Source organism: Miniopterus natalensis, chromosome 11 (assembly GCF_054644295.1).
Source record: "Miniopterus natalensis isolate mMinNat1 chromosome 11, mMinNat1.hap1, whole genome shotgun sequence".
Lineage (NCBI taxonomy): Eukaryota > Metazoa > Chordata > Mammalia > Chiroptera > Miniopteridae > Miniopterus > Miniopterus natalensis.
Window position 1 is genome coordinate 67,480,673 of NC_142091.1, and position 19,747 is coordinate 67,500,419.

At 35.3% G+C, this 19,747-nt stretch overlaps 1 protein-coding gene across 1 annotated transcript in view; it reads right to left on the reverse strand.

Annotated features, from left to right (window-relative positions):
• Positions 1-19,747, reverse strand: part of CKAP5 (cytoskeleton associated protein 5) — a 71,159-nt gene that overhangs the window by 20,440 nt on the left and 30,972 nt on the right. The window contains exons 10-24 of the mRNA XM_016204025.2: positions 16,734-16,823; positions 16,459-16,623; positions 15,779-15,907; positions 14,893-15,075; positions 11,762-11,875; positions 11,383-11,493; positions 10,100-10,192; positions 7,971-8,156; positions 7,417-7,511; positions 4,286-4,343; positions 4,071-4,196; positions 3,306-3,445; positions 2,988-3,162; positions 2,284-2,397; positions 1,161-1,289 (exon numbers count right to left, since the gene is read on the reverse strand). Of these exons, the coding sequence (XP_016059511.2) occupies positions 1,161-1,289; positions 2,284-2,397; positions 2,988-3,162; positions 3,306-3,445; positions 4,071-4,196; positions 4,286-4,343; positions 7,417-7,511; positions 7,971-8,156; positions 10,100-10,192; positions 11,383-11,493; positions 11,762-11,875; positions 14,893-15,075; positions 15,779-15,907; positions 16,459-16,623; positions 16,734-16,823 (1,908 nt within the window). The remainder of the gene's footprint in view (positions 1-1,160; positions 1,290-2,283; positions 2,398-2,987; positions 3,163-3,305; positions 3,446-4,070; positions 4,197-4,285; positions 4,344-7,416; positions 7,512-7,970; positions 8,157-10,099; positions 10,193-11,382; positions 11,494-11,761; positions 11,876-14,892; positions 15,076-15,778; positions 15,908-16,458; positions 16,624-16,733; positions 16,824-19,747) is intronic.

Below are 19,747 nucleotides of genomic sequence, written 5' to 3' on the forward strand. Positions count from 1 at the left end.
TTTTAGTTTTAATCAGCATTTCCCTGATGCTAATAATGTGGAACATTGTTCATGGCTTATTTGCCATCTGTATCCTCTTCAGTGAAATATCTTTTGCCCATTTTCTAATTAGATTTTTTTCTATTGTTGAGTTTTGAGTTCTTTATATATTTAGATAATAGTCCTTTATCAGATATAGTTTACAAATATTTTCTCCCACTCTGTAGCCTTGTCTTTTCATTTTCTTTACATACTCTTTTGCATAGTAAAAGTTCTTAATTTTGATGAGGTCCAATTAATTTTTCTTTGATGGATTGTGGTTTTGGTATCAAGCCTATGAATTCTTTGCCTGGAGAATTTGTGTATCTTGAAGGTTATCTTTAAAAGTTCTATAGTTTTATGTTCAACATTTAAGTTCACCATCCATTTTGAGTTAACTTTTGAGGTTTATTTTTTGGTCTATGAATGCCAAGTGTTCCAGAATCAATTGCTGAAAGGCTATATCCTTGAATTCTTTCATCAGTATTCTATAATTTTCAGTATACACATCCTGTATTTGTTAAATTTGTGTATCTAAAGATTTCACTTTCTTTGGAGTGACTGTAAATGGTATTATGTTTTTAATTTCAGTTTCCACATGTTCATTGTATTATAAAGAAATGTGACTTTTGTATGTTGATTTTGTATCCTGCAATATTACTGAACACAATTATTAGTTTCTAGGAGTTTATTTATAGATTCCTTTGGATTTTCTATGTAGACAGTCATGTTATGTGACATTACAGATAATTTTATTTATTCTTTATTCAATCTGTATGATTTCCATTTGTTTTTCTTGCTTTATTGCAGTGACTGAAACTTCCAGTACTAGGCTAAATAACAGTAGTAAAAGTGGACATTCTTGACCTAGCTGGTTTGGCTCAGTGGTTAGAGCATTGGCCCGCAGACTGAAGGGTCCTGGGTTCAATTCTGGCCAAGGGCGCATACCTCAGTTGCAGGCTCAGTCCCCAGCCCTGTACAGTGTTTGAGCAGGGAGCAAACAATTGATGTGTGTCTCTTACATCAATGTTTCTCTCTCTGTCCCCCTTCTACTCTCTCTGAAAAGCAATGGAAAAAACATCCTCGGTTGAGGATTAAAAAAGAGACACATGAGTAAGGCACCTGATATTTGTGGTACTAACCTCTTGCCTCAGGAAAGGGTTTTCCCTTTTGAGCTCTTCAGAAAGATCCTCTCCCTCTAGCCACTCCTTCATGCCCGTCTGTTCTGCCCAAGCATTTACAGTTGCTAGGGCAGCAGCCCGAACATTGTTCTGAATGGAGAAGAGAATTAGTAAAGATAAGATTGACTATGATTTGGAGGTAGAGAGTGAAAAGATTGTTCCTTTATGAACATGAACATGGAGGTTTCTCTAAGGTCCATTGAACATACCTGGAACCATCTTCTTTGAAACATAATCTAGTTCTATGGTTGTACTAAAACTCCAAATTACACTAGAAACATAAAACTTTAAACTGTAGAGATCGATCCTGTAGCTAAGTTACGTAGGCAAAATAGTGACCTGAGCATGAAATATCATGTAAGGGGAATAAACTCTTAGGTTTTGTTTCCTAAACCTTTGGGGGCTCTTATGTCCATGTTTATCTGCTAAAGAATATAATTCTACATGTCAGAGAATGCATAATGGTTACACTGAAATTACTAACAACTTTAACATTTATGTTTTTATATTAACGTGTATTCACAGAATAAGGACTTACTGACACAAATAATATAAAAATAGCCCAAGTCCTCACATTAAATGTATATACAAAAATAAAAAGACATCCAAATACTCAATCTAGGGCTAAACATAAGAGGCTTACAACATTCAGTGAGACTAAGTATCTTAATCAAGTACTAGAGGATCCTATTCTAGTAGTTCAGAGAAATAGGTAGAAAACAAATACATAATCCAAAAATTCATATATTTATTCAGTCTTTATACTTTGAGCTCACACTATATAAAACAGGTGCAGGGACCTTATGTATAGACTCTTATTTAATTCTGTAAGAATTTTACAGATAAAGAAAATGAATCTCAAGATAACTTATCTAAGGGTCACAAAGCTAGTGATATATTTGGTTATGTTAATACTACCTGGGAGGTAAAAATGTTTACTATTTTCCTCCAAATATTCTCTTCTCTACAAAGTTTATAAACTGTTTACATGTACCCTTACATGTAAGAAAAGAGAATTATTCTTAGCTCCAGAGTATGGCTGGCTTATTCCAGAATGAAGCTGTAGTGAAAAGTCAAGATTTACCTTGCTGTCTCCAAGAACTGTGATAATAGGGATGCCTAAGTTCTTCACATGTTGCTTGATGTTTGGGCCCATGGCTACTGCCAATTGCTGGAGGATATTCAATGTCTGCTGCACCTGAGTGGAAAGAGCCAACACTTCATGTTCAAATCATGAGCAAGCTGTGTACGAAGTTTTGCAAGTTTGCTGCTATACCGTGAATGCAATAGGAAGTCTGGCATACTTAAGAGACAGGGAAATCAGCTCTTTATAATGCTACTCTAATTAGCTTTGAATAATTTTTAGGAGGTGGCCTCTGCTTTTATCATTAGTTTATAAAATCAGAATATCAGAATTTTAGGCCAGAGATTATACTGCTTTATAATTCTGAAATAAGGTAAAGCCTAGTTTATGAAAATCTTGACATAAAAATCCAAATTTAAAAATTAGAAATTAAGCATGTTTACGTATATTACAAGCAGTTTTATATAAAGATACTTAATATTAGAATCCTGTAAAACGCAAATCTGAGCTTCATAAAAGTTTGACTTATAAACTTGCCATCTATCAGCATATCTTGCAGCACACCTAAGAAATTAAAGAAAGCTATCTGTAGTTCAAAGCAAATACAGTGACCACTCATTTTTTGCTGCCAACTGTTTCAATGAAAAGGAACCTTCTGATAGGGGAAGGGGATGAGAAAGAGAACAGGCATGTGTTCTACGTACCAAGATTTTATTTGAATCATTGAGTCGACTCTTCAAGGCAGTTGGAAGTTCACCTATGTTTGGTTGGATAAATTTTGCTTCATTGATAATACCTGCCACTTCATCTAGGCCTTCTTTCCTGATCTTCCAGTTTTTGTCACCAATCTTAGATACCAACTCTGAAGTGATTTTATCACTGAAAAAAACAGAAGACAACACCTTAATTCCAGACTCCTAAAAAATAATGATGTCACAGAAGTACCCCTGACTGAGAAAGCGAAGGCACCAGGTTAAAAATTCAGTATAATAAATCAAATAAACCATTTCCAATAAACCTACCTTATTTCCGTCCTTGGCAAAAGATCCACAACATCATTGCCCCCATCATCTGGTTCGTCTCCATCTTCTCCCTCATCTGTACCACTTGTGCTGTGTTTGGAAATCCCTCTGGTTGGAGCAGGTGGGCTCTGGCCCTGCATCTACACCCAAACAAATAAATCAGTGAGGCTAATGAACTTGATGAAAGATATGAGAGCAAACAAGTTGGACAATGGTGCCTTTGTCAAAATTTTATATTCCTTCATAATACTTAATATTTACACAGTCCATGTCTTAATTGCTATTTAGGTTCCAATTTTGAGACTACATGGCAAAAGATATTTTTATAAAACCTATTAGAATCTGACTTCTGAATCATGAAGTTGTCTTTTGACTTGTATGCCCAAGACACTATATAGCAAGTCTGCCAAAACTTAGCAATTTCCATTACAAAGTTTATTCAAGGAGGGACAATATTTTTTATTAAAATTTTTTTAAAATATTATATTTAATGTACTTTTTCAATAGGTCATACATTCAAAATATTTGAAATTCCAAAGGCACAAAGGATATAAAAGAGAAAATCTCCCATCTTATACCATAGCTACCATTCTCTTCCTTACAATCAAAGTCATCAATTTCTTAGAAACTCTTCCTAGGGATACTTTATGCATATAAAAGCAAATACATACATATTGTTCATTCCAAAGGATTAAAAGTTTAAACATAACTAATATAAGCTTTCTCAAGTCCACCAATAGATTGTGTAACTTCTGAAATCTTTACCTTCTCAAATTCTGCATCTATCTGGGATAGGAGGGCAGGCTTCTCATCTTCAAAAAACATTCGTAAAGAGGGACCAACATACAGATACATTACACCAAGCAGGGTGATAGCAGAAGTCCTCACAGCCTGGCAGAAAGAACAAAAAGAATTTTCCAAATAAGAGCAGAACCACAAAGATGGCTGTACTATTCTTATATATGCTGGTATGTACTCACTGGGTTTGTTGCAGCAAGAGCAGTCTTCACATTGCTAATGAAAGCTTTCACATTCAATCTAGAAGAAAAAACATTTAGAATCAAAAACAAACAAAACACTCCACAAAGTTTTATAAAGCCAGACTCTAGAGGTGACTTCCTTTGGACAGGTCCCAAAATCTCACCTATTTGCTTTCTACACTCACTTAAAGTGAGCTTTAAGTACTACCTACATGCTAATCACTCCTAAATCCAGTGTTGACTTCTCTCCAGAACTCCAGATTCAGATACCCAACTGCCTTTGTGACATTTCTACTTGTGTCTAGATGTTGCCCTACATCTGTCAAAACCAAACTCCTGATTGTCCACATCCCAACCCCAAAACCTGTTCTTCCCAGTCTTCCCTACCTCAGCAAACAGCCATATCCTTCTTCCAGTTTCTATCCCTTCCCTCTACCCCCAATTTCAAAAGAGGCCAACATTCCTAGTGCCCTTATCATATGCCAGATCCAGTTCTCAGCATTTTACATACTTTTCATAATAACCCTATGAGGTACTATTTTGGCATTTTACAGAAAGGTAAATGAGGTAAAAAAAGGAGCAGCCCCCTCCCCAATGCTACACAGTTGGAAAGTGGCATATTAGGGACATGAGTCCATGTAGTCTATCTTCTTATACCACCTTCTGAACTACTACTCTCTTATCTGAAATTTTAGCTCACAGCTCTTCTACAACCTATTGCCTCTCTCTCTCTAAACAGGGGCTTCCAACCAGATTTCTGCTGCATTAAAAATAAAAATAAGCCCGGCCGGGCGTGGCTCAGCGGTTGAGCGTCGACCTAGGATCCAGGTGATCGGGGTTCGATTCCCGGTCAGGGCACATGCCCACTTGCAGGCTCGTCGATCAATGACTCTCTCATCATTGATGTTTCTATCTCTCTCTCTCCTTCTCCCTTCCTCTCTCTGAAATCAATAAAAAAACAAATGTTGTAAAATAAAATAAATAAATAAATAAATAAAATTAAAACGAATGTTGAGGTCCTGTATCACCTGGCTTCCTCTTCTTTCTCCAATTTTATCTCTTACCACTCTCCACCCCCTCACTTATTCCACTCTAGCTACATTCTGAAGAACAATCACTCCTTCCTATTTTTAAATATATCACGTGCTCCTACCACAGGGCTTTTGTACTTCCTGTCCCTTGGTCTAGAATGCTCTTCTCCCAGATTGTCTCAGCTAACTCTTTCATGTCCTGAAGGTCTCTGCTCAAATGTTATTATTTCAGGCCAGATTTTTGTTCTACCTTATCAAAAAGAACAACATCCCAACCACACTAAGGTGATACCACCTAACCCCTTAACATGCTTTATTTTTTATTTATTTTCCTTAATTTTATTTTTGTTTAAAATATTACAGATGTCCCTTTTTCTCCCCAATGACCCATTCCACCCAGTCCCATCCCCCTCCCCAGTCCCTCTCCCCACCATTGTCCATGTCCTTGGATTGTGCATATATGCATATAAATTCTTTGGTTACTCTCTCCCCCAACATGCTTTATTTTTATTCTGTTGTTCTTATATCTCCTAATATATTTTTTATTGTAATCTTGTCCATGATGTATTCCTAGGGCCTGAAACAAATAACTAAAATATCATAGGTGCTCATATGTAGTTGTTTAATAAATGAACAAATACAAGATCATAGATGAATAGAATAAAAAGGAGGAGAATGTTCACCTGGCTTTTATGTCATGCCAAGAGATTAGTTTCACACCAAAAACTATACAGTTAAGAAGAAATTATAACAATACCCTCAACTATGTGAGGACACCACAGATACTGACATGACAATTCTTTGCTTGAATGACAACTGAATGATAATTTCTAGAGTAGTATTTCTTCACTTGGTAGAACTCAGAACACTGTTTTGTAAGATTAAGAGGCATGTTGTAAAAAGCAACATGGCACAGAGAAAGGCAACATAGTAGAGCAGTATAATATTCTTTCTTGGAACCAGAATGCCTGTGTTGAAATCTTGACTTCACCATTTCCTAGCTGTGACTTGGGTAGATTACTTAAGCTTTCTGTGCCCTAGTTTCCTTATTTATAAAACAAAGATAACAATACCTCACATGGCTTTTATGATGATTGAGTCAAATAAATTATTCAGAAAATGTCTAGCATAAAGTAAGCTCTATAAAATTTTGTTAATGAAATAAACAGATGTGTTCAGGATGCAAGTTAAGTTTGGGAAAACAGCAAATTAAACAAGCTTCTCTACTGCATGACTACTGAGTGTCTTTGATTCACCAATATGCACTATAGGTCTCTAAACAAATGTGATTATATGTAGTAATTTGCAAATGTATTTGACTAGCAATCCTTGGCTTTCTGTGAGACAGCTATTAACACTTGAGGAAAAATAACATAGAGAACTCTAATGTTAGTGAGTATCAAAATGCAGGTGCATGAGCCAATATAGATGGTCCCCAACTTACAATGACTTATAATTTTTTAAAATCCTTATCTAAGGATATGTTTATTGATTTGCAGGGGTGGTGGGGGGTGGTGGGAGAAATCGATGTAAGAGAGAAACATCAATCAGTTGCCTCCCATACGTGCCCCAACAAGGGATCAAACCCGCAACTTAGGCGTGTGCCCTGACCAGGAATCAAATCTGCAACCCTTTGGTGCATGGGATGATGCTCAACTGAGCCACCTGGCAGGGCTGACTTAAGATTTTTTGACTTTACAAATGGTGGGAAGAGATATGCATACTATATTACATGAAATATTCAACACTTTATTAAAAAATAGGCTTTGTGTTAAAATTATTTTGCCCTACTGTAGGCTAATGTAAGTGTTCTGAGCATGTGTAAAGTAGTCTAGGCTAAGCTATGATGTTCAGTAGGTCAGGTGCATTTTCCACTTATATTTTCAACTTACAATGGGTTTATTGGGATGTAACCACATCATAAGTCAAAGAGCATTTGTATAGACTTTTGAGGAACAAATGTGGTTTTGCTTTATATAAATTAGACAACCCAGCTCTGGTGTCTCAGAAATAAACAGAGATAGCTACAGCAAATATAATCACCAGTTAGAGATTGGCAAAACACTTAATTATTTTGTACTGGATTTTTTTCTGACTTACCCAGAAAAACCAAATTCTTTTATTGCATTTGATAGCCAATTCAGAGTTTCTGATTGATTCTTGGGATTCTTCTGGGAGAAAGCCATTGACATAACCTGGAGCAGGAGAAAAACAAACAAACAGATCTATGTTTTCTATCAGGATTTCTCATAGAAATATAGCACGACATTAAGGCAGAAGTGGATGAAGCATGATTTTTCTGATGCTAAAACAACTGCAAGAATGACTTTAGGAATGAAATACTTACCTACACAAGAAAATGAGGTAAGTGACAGTAGAATTAAAAGTATTCTGGACTGTATACAACATTTCTTTCATTAGTGACCATTCTGGCTTATGTCTTAAGAGAAAATTACTCTCATCTTTAACAGAATATTCTTGACTAACATAAAGTTTAATTATCATACATGTGTTATTATCAAAAGTAAAAATAAAAACACGGTATAAAAACAGCTTTACTTGAGAGGACAAGACTAAGCTTAATTCATAACTTTAAATTAATATTTGGGACAAACGTGGGAAAACTTGGGGAAAGAGAGTACTGTGTTGCTAACCTGTTCAGCTGTCCATGGCAACATACAAGCTTCAGCTATTGCTGTCAGAGCTTCTTTTGAATTGTTTCCACATTTCACATCTCCAATCTTGTCTACAAGGCCATCCAAGACAATCTGAGCTGAAGTTTTGGAAAAATTTCCTTTCTGGGCAATTAAAGCAACTATGTGAAGTTTCATCTGCATCACCTGAACAAGGATAAAGTTATCATAAAGTTATGAGTAAGCCAAAGACATTTATTTATATACTTATTGTTACAGCATCCTGAACATGTAACACAATTAAGAACAGCTGAGAGCACAACTAAACTAAAATCAGAATTTTAAACAAAGAAACAAAATAATTATCCTTTGTTATCAATTAAAGTGGCTAATGAAAGCTAAAAGAAAAAAACCAAACCACTCAATGCTTTAAAATATTAACAGTGTTACCGCATGAAATTTTATGAATTGAAAATTTTAATTTCTATAGTCTCATGTGATATTTGCATATAGTATTGAATAACACATCCTTCAATACATAATAAATGACCATACTAACCATGTAACTCAGAGTTCCTAAAAGAGCTGCTCACACACAAAAACTATAACCCTCACGCGCGCGCGCACACACACACACACACCAGAATTTGAGAGACTTAAAGAACTTGTAGATTTTTAAGTGGAAGGAAGAAAGAAGCTTGGAAAACAATTCTAAAATGTTAATGTAATGATGGCAGATGTATGTGACTTGAGACCTCCTTTGCCCATAAATATTTCCCTTTGTCTTGTTTGAATACTTAAATAAGTGTTGGCAGAGATGTAGAGAAATTGAAACTCTCTTGCATTGCTGGTGTGAATATAAAGTGGTGCAACAACTTTGGAAAATAGTTTGGCAGTTCCTCAAAAAAGTTAAACAGAGTTACCATATGATCCAGCAATTCAACTACTAGGTATATACTCAAGGGAATTAAAAAAAACGCGTTCACACAAAGACTTGTACACAAATGTTCACTGCAGCATTATTCACAATAGCCAAAAAATGGAAACAATGAAAATGCTCAACTAATAAATGCTTAAATAAAATGTATATCCATACAATGGAATATTATTTAGCAATAAAAAGAATGTAGAGTTGATACATGCTACAATATGAACAGTGAAAACATTATGCAAAATGTAAAAGCTAGACACAACTAAATTCTACATATTGTATTATTCCATTTATATGAAATGTCCAGGAGCAGTAATCCATAGAGAAAGTAGGTTAACAGATGTCAGGGACTGGGACTGGGGGTGGGGATTTGGGAAGGAATAGAGGGACAGCTGATGAGTATGGGGTTTCTTTCTGGGGTGATGAAAATATTAATGTAATAGTAGGAGTTACAGAACTATGTGAATACACTAAAAACTGCTGCCCTGTACACTTTAAAATGGTGAGTTTTATACACTCAATAAAGTTGTTATAAAGAAAAATACATATAAAATTATCCCTTGTTACAGATCTAACACACAGAAAGGTATTAGCTAAAATGAGGTGAGTTTCTTTCACCTATGTGAGCATCTACATAAAGAGTTTTAAAAGTGATGTGAGGGGAAGAGAGCAGTTTGAGAATCCTTTGGCATAGAAAACTTTTGTGGAGCTGAATAGTATGGATGAGATGCTGTAAAACCGTGCTAAAGGAATACAGTGGGAGGGAGCTAAGGATCCCATAGACAGAACAAGAGGTAGCAGAAGCAAAAAGGAGACAAGCAGGATGCCAAAAATAGACCTGATACATTAAAAAAAGTTTTTTTGTATGAGGTCTACATATATCTAGAAGAAGAGAGGAAACTTTTTTCCCATTTTCCTTCCTGAATCACTTCCCTATATTTTCCTTACACCTAACTTTTTAGACTAAATAACAGTATTGCCAAATTTCATCTCTAATATCAGTTAGTTAAATCGACTATGTGGTAATTTTTCATTGGCAATTTAAAGACTGCATTTATTTTTTATCCAAATAAATAAGAAGGCTATCTCACTGTTTATCCCCACTTTAAATATGTAAAGATTAGAGGATTTTGAGGCCTAAATAATGAGGAGAAAATGCATATATATAAATTTCACAAACAATACAATAAAAGACATTAAATCTCTACTGAAAAAATACCTGAAAATTAGTTTCTTTCCATCCAGGTTTTTTGGCCAGCATCCTCACTAATGCCTGGCATGGCATTTCAGTTCGGTCCATTAGTTCAACAGCCTTGAAGTAAAACCAGAGAATAAGAGTTAAAAGGTGATGAAGAGTTCCAAGAAAACAGTATATAACAAATGGGAATGGGAATGAAGACGGTTGCAGAGGGAGCTTATATAATTTCTGTTATAATGCTTTGTTTCTTTTTTCTTTTTGTAATGTGACAGTACTTTTAAAAAATATATCTTTTACTGATTTCAGAGAGAGGAAGGGAGAGGGAGAGATAGAAACATCAATGATGAGAGAGTCATTGATCGGTTGCCTCTTGCACGCCCCCGACTGAGGATCGAGCTCACAACCCGGGCATGTGCCCTGACCGGGAATCGAACAGCAATCTTCTGGATCCAAGTTGATGTTCAACCGCTGAGCCATCCTCAGCTGGGCAAATGCTTTGTTTCTTAAGTTAAATGTTTGGTATATAGTTGTTATAGCAATACTTTCGAAACTTTTATTTTCCCAATTAGGAATCCACAAATAACGTGCTTCAAGGGAAGTAATGGTAACACAGTTTTCATTTGCCTAGCGTGTGGCAGAAACTGCCTAATATTTTGACTTATTTGATTTTCCTAAAAACACAGGAAAGTAGGGTAGAAGTGATTAAGTATTAAATTTCAAAGATGCACAAATTCAGGTCTAAATGCAATATGTGGCAAATGCTGGACTGGAAGGAAAGTTTCCTGCCTCAAGTCCCAGTGCTCTTCTAGTTACTCCACACCCCTTCTCATAAGAATCACAGAGGATATGCCAAAATGGACTACCATGCTCCTTTCCAACAAAGACTTTTGAGAGGAGCTTCTCACACCAAGTGATAATGTCTGTTCCTCCAAGAACCATGATGAAAAAGAGAGAAACATAGAAATGGATGAGGGGTGGTTTAAGTGGAGAGATGTTTGCCTACTATTAGAAAACAAATACCATAAGATTAAAATTCATCTAAACCTTACAATTCAGAATAAACCTAATGTTTTTGGTTTAAGTACTAAGTTATGAAATTACAGAAACCATAGGAAGCAGATGTTGAAAGATAAACACTACACAGCTAAAAAACAAACCAAAAAACCCCACCTCATCTTTAGGTAACACCCTGAAACATATTCACTGGTTATAAAACAGCAATAGGACAGGCCTTTCATTTGCAATTTCATCACTTCTATATAATAAAATTTTTTTTCACACTCAACTCATCCCTATGCACCTACCTTTTGGAACTCTTCCATACAGGCCAGCCTTTCCTTCCAGTTACTGCTGTCTAGAAGTTGTATACAGGTAGCAGGAAGGACAGCTGAAGCTTTTTCTTCACACACTTCAATCTGTAAGATACAAACACTTTAAAGTTAAAAATTACTTAAGGAAACAGATGGCAAGAATGTAAAAATACAGGAACTCCTATAGGTATGCTACAATCTGAGGCTCCTCTATTTCAGTACCAGAGAAGGAAAGTTTGTATAAAGCAGTTTCAAGGAGCTAGAAAATATCAAATAACTATAAGCTGTAGAATTCAGCAAGAACGAACTCAGATCTCATAGGCTTTGATCTTCCATGGGTTTATGAGTCTGAGACATACTGTATAATACTGACCGAGAGCTCAGGCTCCACTATTTCTTTGGTCTCCAATCCTTTCTTGTTCTTGGTTCCAGCACTCCCTGCACCTCCTGGTGCACTTGGTTTCCCCTTCTTAGGTGGTCCGCCAGCCTAAAAGCAATTTAAAAAAAATTAAACCACGTAAGGACTTAGAACAGTGGTTCTTAAACTTTTGTGGGTTAGAGACTTCTTGAAAATTTGACTGAAATGAGGAGTCACTGTAACTATGTATAGTGACTTATTGTGGTGATCATTTTGCAATATGTAAAATATAAAATCATTATGTTGTACACATAAAACTAATATAATGTTGTATGTGAATTATACCTCAATAAATTAAAAAAAAAAAAAAGTGATAATTCAATCAACAAAAAAATCCCGTATTTCTGGTGCCCACAGAATTTAGCAGTTTCAAAGACAGACAGACCTTCTAAGACCACTCATGGGGGAAACTGTAGGCTCCATTTTAAGAACCTCTAACTCAGAACGAGCTAATGAAATAAAAACAATGGACTGGAATTATACTACATTTACAGATTAATTTGAGAATTAATGTTTGATGCCTCTAAATCTTTCCTATAATAGTCAAGGACAATTTCTAACTTATACCATTTCCTCAGTACTTAATCACAAGGTGCCCCAGTTAGAGCAGAATGAGTGCTCTAATTATGCTGAAGATGGCCATCTTGCTGAATCTTTTTACTGTCTCAGTAGTTTTTCAGTTGACTTTCTTGGGTTTTCCAAGTATATGATCATATAACCTATAAAAATGATGATTTTTCCTTTTCCTTCCTCATATTAATACCTCTACTTTATTCTTTTATCTAATTGTAGAGCATTATTTAACAATAATGGTACCAGCAGGCATTTTGTGTTTTACTTCTCATTTTAATAAGAATACTTCTAGTATTTCATCATTAAGCATAATACTGACTTTTAGTTTGCTATGTCTACTGCTATATGTATATATATATATATGTATACATAAACATATATATACACACACACAATCATGTCAAAGTATTCATCCATTTCTATGCTGTTAAAAATTTTTTTATCAAGAATATATGTTAACATTTATTATATTCCTTTTAAATTAGATTTCTTTTTAAAAATTTATTTGATTTTAGAGAGAGAGGAAGGGGGAGAGAGAGAGAAGCATCGATTTATTGTTCCACTTACTTATGCATTCATTGCTTTACTCTTGTATGTGCCCTGACCAGGAATCAAACCTGTAACATGTACTGGGTTGACAGCTCTAACCAACTGAGCTATCTGGCCAGGGCTGAAATCAGATTTCTTGTTATCTATAAATTTAGTAAATTTTCTAATATTAATATCGAACCATCCTCAAAGTCCTCAAAAACTTCAATTGGTCATACTTTTTACTGTACCCACTGAATTCTACATGTGACTATTCTTTTTAAATATCTTGATTTAAACTTATTTTGAAAGGTCACAAGAAAATAGCAGTTTATCGCAAGATAGACAGCCAATGGCAGTAACATTAATAGGGCAATGCACATCACTGTTCACATCATTCCTTCTAGCTATTTTGGATATTTGTTAAGCATTCCCCAAACCTAAAAAGATAAAATGACAGAAGATCAAATTAGTCTTCAACATCAATACCTGTTCTGAAACCAATGTTATCTTGAACATAGTCTAAGCTTGTAACAAGGTACAATTAGCAAAACTAAGATGCTGGTTTTTAATTAAATGGAAACCTTTAATACTTGCTGGCTTATTCTCAGCAGTATGGTTTTGTTGGTTCATAACAACTCATAATCAGAGGTTTAATTGTTTTCTAACTCTAAAAATAGAAAATTCTCTACTCTTTGATTAACTAGAGTACCTCTTCTGGATCCTTTCCTATAATTGCACTCTCTGTACCAAGAGGTACCTTGATGAATAAATCTACCTTTTTTTCTTTTCTTTTCTTTTTTAACAGACCTATATGTTTAAGGCTTAGTAGGTTTACTGGCTGATACTGCCTACTTATTTTTTCAAAAGAGTAATTGAAGCAGGCTGCCACCCCTCCCCCCACTTTTTTTTTTTTTTTAAAGAATTCCTTTTAAAAAAGGGTTCAGAAAGATAAGAAAAGGTCTCAGGTACCCAGGTCATTGTCCAGTGGCAGGAGCTGGTGAGAAAGGAGAAAACAGCTGCCAAAACCCTACACTAGAATGGTGAAGAGACAGCATAACATGAAAGGAAATACACAGACTCTGTAGCTAGAGACACTCGGTTCAAGTCCCAGTTCTGTAATTCTAGGCATTCAACAAATACGTGTTGAGTCCCTGTTATACTCCAGAGCCACTCTATACACAGGGGAATCAAGCAGTGACAAGATCTCTACCCTTTCAAGTTTACAATATGATGTGGGGAGACATAGCAAACAAATAAGGGAACAACAAAAGTATCAGAAATGAATCGTAAGAGCTTAGGCAGGACACTTAACCCTGTTGCTAAGCCTTAGTTTCCTTTTCTGGAAAAACAGGCGTCAAAAACATTTATCTCAAGGGTTGTTATGATTAAATGAGATTACATAGGTAAAACGCTTCACAAAGTGATGCTCACTCAGTCTGTTGTTCTCTTCCCTTAATTCCATGCTGGGGTTCAGAGTAGGGAAAGAATCAAACTTTTCACATCTGCAGTAGATAACTTTATGCTTAAGAGTCCAAAGGACAAGTATTCACTGAAGGAATGCCATATTTGCCCTTGGGCATCTTCCCCTCTTCTACACTGTACAAAGGCAACAAGACCTGGACTGGCATGGAGACTTAATGATGCAAGTCAGCAACATTATTAGCAAAATGACGAAGGTGATGTTTTTTAAGTTAAGTGCCTTGCCACATTTTATTTCATCATTCAATGATACCTTCTGATCCCTTAAAATGCACTCCTGTACTTCCATTACTATTTTTATCTCTATTAAAGTTTCAAATAACCAAATGCATTGTTGGAACACTCTGTCTTCATGAGCAGATGTTCTGCTGTATTTTGAATGTGGTAATGAGTTCATTTCTCAAATGAAATCATATTGGAAGGACAAGCATTAACCTGAGATTCAGACCCTACCTTATATAAATTCTAATTTTTAAACTGTATTTTCCAAGCCATCTATTAACCTTAGTAGCAGGTGCCTTTTTTAAGGGTCCTGGTTTGGGTGCTGAAACGTCCTTCGTGTCCTTATCTCCTGCGGCCCCCGAAGAAGCAGACCTTCCAGGAACAGGCTTACATTCCTTCTTCTCAGCTGCCAGTCCGCCCTTCTTACCATGCACCAACTCTACTTTTTCTGAGCATTCTTTGATCTGGAGAATAAAATTGAGATGAACAACATTAAGGCCAACTTTGAAACACAATCATTATCTTATTACTTAATAATCTAAACCAATCTTTCTTACATTTTATTTCTACACAAATTAGAATTACAATAACTACATTTTTGACAGAAGACATTCATATTTAGAAAGGTAATTTTCCAGTCCAGCTGGCGTGGCTCAGGTTGAGCACTGACCTAGGATCCAGGAGGTTGTGGTTCGATTCCCCGTCAGGACACATGCCCAGGTCTTGGGCTCAATCCCCAGTTGGAGGCGTGCAGGAGGCAGCCGATCAATGACTCTCTCTCATCATTGATGTTTTCATCTCTCTCTCCCTCCCTCTCTCTCTGAAATCAATAAAGATATGTGTGTGTTTTTTAAAAAAGGTAATTTTCCAGATACTAGAAAAAATTTGTCTTAAAACACTGTTTTCACATTTATAGATCTGGTCACTCAGCTTTATTTTTGTTATAATTTGAAAGATATTTCTACTAATATGATCATTGCCACTTGAGATGAAATTTAAATCTCCAAAACCTATGTTTTCAAACATTAGGTGTGAACCACCAGTGGTGGGTGAAATAAATTTCACAATCTGATATCAGCATTTTGGTCTTAAAACAGAACAGACAAAATTGAAACAAAACTGTAACGCACTATTGTCCAATTTCATTATAATCTATTACTAACTTACCCTGTCAAGCTTAAGTTTGTCCACATCAACTAAGAACGGGTTTACTGCTTTCTCACCAACCACTTTCAAGGCAGTACCCAGTGCTTCGAATGCAGCATCTCTGACTTCAGGAGCAGAATCATTGATGTGCTATAGTCCAGAGGTAAACAAAATGATCTCAATACAAGCTAATTTAGGTATTACTGATTTTAAGTCAGACTAATGGTAGTCGGATAAAGAATTTGCCTTTTACAATTCACTGAAGCTAAGTATAGCTTTTCTTTTGCCAATTAACAGTTACTCTTTCACAAATTCTTTTTGGCTTAAGGAAACCTCTGAAAATGCAATCAGCATGTAAGCGCTTCCTTTTCATCCTACCCCCTGTCTAAAGTGCCTCACATTCAAATGATCTTCAAATACTCCAAGCTGTATGCCTGTACTTGGCCAGATACAGATGAATGCCAGTAAATGGGCCAAATAAGAAACAAAATGTTTAGCATTTAGCAATTAATGGAACTATAAAGCTAACTTGTGCTTCAAGAATAGAAACGTAACAATACAAGAATCTGGATTCAGTTTTCAAAGCTTCTCAGAAGACTATAATTGATAGTCTGGAAGTCAAATAGTCACTGTACATAATTAGTAGGAAAAAATCTTTCCTAGATATAAAATATTTCCCCAATTTCAAAGAGAGGCTATACCTTAAGTAGACCAGCACAAAAGGGCTTTAGCAAGCTCTTAGGCAGGGTAGAAGCAGTGCAGTGGCGGAAGCTTCTTGCAATAAAAAGCGATGTTTGCTGCTTGATGGTTGGATTTTTATTATCCATTACTGCTAAAACATCCTCACTGATGTTCTGTAATGTGGTCTTTAGAAAGAAAATGTGGTCAGTGAGCTTTTCTCAAATGCAAAGAACAATCAAAATATCACATTAACTAAATTTACTTTAGATAAAGGCACAAACTCATGTCAGCTTACAGTAAGGAAGATTGCATCAATTGCCTCCTGCAGGGCTTGTACTACTTGAGGCTTCTTCTCTTTGAATTTCTCCAAAATGGTTGGTACAACCTATAAAATGAACAGCTAGAATATTATCTGGCAACAAAAAGGAATGATGTACTGATACATACTACAACATGGATGAACCTTGAGAACATTATGCTAAGTCAAAGAAGAAGCCAGTCACAAAGGATCACACATGCATGATTCCATTTATATGAAATGTCAATTCCATAGAGACAGAAAGTAGATGAGTGGTTACTAGCATCTAGGGATAGGGGAGAAGGGGGAATGACTGATAATGGGCATAGGGTGTCTTTTTGGGGTGATAAAAATGTTGTAAGTTCTACCTCAATAAAGCTGTTTTAAAAACAATGTTTTGCTCTACCAAAACAAAAAAAAGTCAACATCTAAGTTGGATAAAAAGTCATTTCCTTTTTTGAAGGGCACAAGAATCCGTATGCTAGAACACTTAAAGGTTCTAATTCTACACCACCATAGCCATGTTTCTCTACCTTTTTTCTGCATCTACACCTTATATGCTACTATAAAACTGTTTCTATCAGTAATATCTCTTATTAAACAAAATGATTCTCAACTAGGTGGATTTATAGGTATAGTATATAATTTTTCCTTCCCACCCAAGATTCTTATATATCACACTGGATTAGGATGTCTCCTGCCCTTTCACTACATTAAAGAAAAAAACACACAAAACAACAGTACCAGAAATTATAGCAATTTTGATCAGAATTATATCCTCTTATTCAAGTACACAGTTTAGATCAGTAAAGTTGGAATTTTTATAATTTTTACTTTATTTTGTAAACTACCACTAATTCCTTAAATATTTATTGAATGCCTAATGCATCTATGGACTGCCAGGCACTGTGCTAGCAGGCAAATTAATGTAGTTTTTTAAGGTCCAAAAGAGTTAGGCAAAGCTTAACAGTATCCAAAATAAATTTTTTTTCGAGATTTCACAGAAGTTATACATAGCAAAAAGAGTATGGTTTCCATGAAGAAATAGAAAAGACTTTTTAACACTAGGAGTTAGTTATAAACTTAAAAATCAAGATATTTTAATGGTTATAAAGCTAAAGTTCACTTTTACACATACTGCCAAAATGACAGTTTATACACAGCTACAGAAAGTAAAGCTGAACCACTAACATGCTTGTTATCAAATGCTGTACATGATATAATTTTAAGGGGGGGGACACCCAAACTACAAAACACTGGAGAGATATTCTTTAAGCTACACAACAAAATGTCACAAAGCCAGAATCAAAACCCAAACTAGAGGGCCAGGCAATCATCCAACTATAATTTAGTAAATTAAATGTATTTTAAAAATTGTTCTCTAGCCCTAGCCAGTTTGGCTCAGTGGTTAAGAGCGTCAGCCCATGGACTGAAGGGTCCCAGGTTCGATTCCGGCCAAGGACACATACCTGGGTTGCAGGCTCGTCCCCAGCCCCAGTTGGGACGAGTGCAGGAGGCAACCAATCAATGTGTCTCTCTCACATCGATGTTTCTCTTTCTCCCCCTGTCTCTCCCCTAACCTTCTACTCTCTCTAAAAAGCAATGGAAAAAATATCCACTGTTACCAATGGAAAAATAAACAAATAAATAAAATTTAAAAAAATTGTTCTCTAGCTTTAATAGTTATTCCTAATACAAAAGTATAAAATATTCTAATAAGTAACATAAAATTGACCAAAAGCTAATCAATACACTGATAGCATATACACACAGATATTATATAATATATATTGATTGAAATAAAATTATAAATAATATTTTTATAGCAATTTATGATTTACGTGTCTTTTTTTAACACTTACTAAGGCTTTTTTTAGACTCTTATTTTTATTTCCCTGGTAACAAGCTAGTCATGATTTATTTTTATTTGGTACTATCTTCTTTTTTTTTTTAGTTAAGTTCTCTGAAATTATTTTTAATGCTATGAGTAAGTGAGCTCCAAATACTATAATTAAGTGAGGTTAGATATTAGTTTCACAATATAATACTGACTTATATTACGGACTATTAGGAGACTCTTAAGTTTACCTAGGGAATCAAATGGTAAAGTGGCTAGCAAGAACCTTAAAGTTCAGCACAGTCAATTTTCTGATGCTGAACCATTCTAAGTAATTCAGACCAGATTTAGAGGCCAACTGACAGATGCCACAGTTAAACATCTCTATTTACTAAAACTGTTACCAAACTTGATTGTCTCCATATTTATACGAAGAAAATAGTATATTCAACAAATGTTTCCAGCCAGATTTTCTTGTGAACTGATATATCACCAACAGTATAACCTACATAAAATGTCTCAAGTAAATTATTTATTTTTATTTATTTATTTATTTATTTATTTATTTATTTATTTATTTATTTATTTATTTTTAATCCTCACTTGAGGATATTTTTTCCATTGCTTTTCAGAAAGAGTGGAAGGGGGAGAAAGAGGGAGAAAGAGAGATATCAATGTGACAAAGACACATCGATTGGTTGCCTTCCACATGCGCCCCGACCTGGGCCAGGATTGGATCCTACAACCGAGGTATGTGCCCTTGGCCGGAATCAAACCCAGAACCCTTCAGTCCACAGGCCAACGCTCTAACCACTGAGCCAAACCGGATAGGGCAGTAAATTATTTTTTAAATAGGAAAACACTGTAAAATATATTTTATATATTAATTTCACTTCTCATTTTATATTTCCTTTCCTATTCTGATTTTTGGTTATCCTATGTTTTATTTCATCCTGTTATACTATAAATGATGTTCTAAGAACAAAGCAAGACATTAATAAATAATACGCAGATCAGCTCAACTAAGTACTTTAGGCCAAGTGCCTGATTTTCTACATAAAGCTAATGAATTTAATTATAACTGACATCTTAGTTGAAATGCTGTGAGAAGTTATACTCGATATTAGTCAAAATTTACTTTACCCCAAATATAAAGATCTATGCCGAAGAGCTG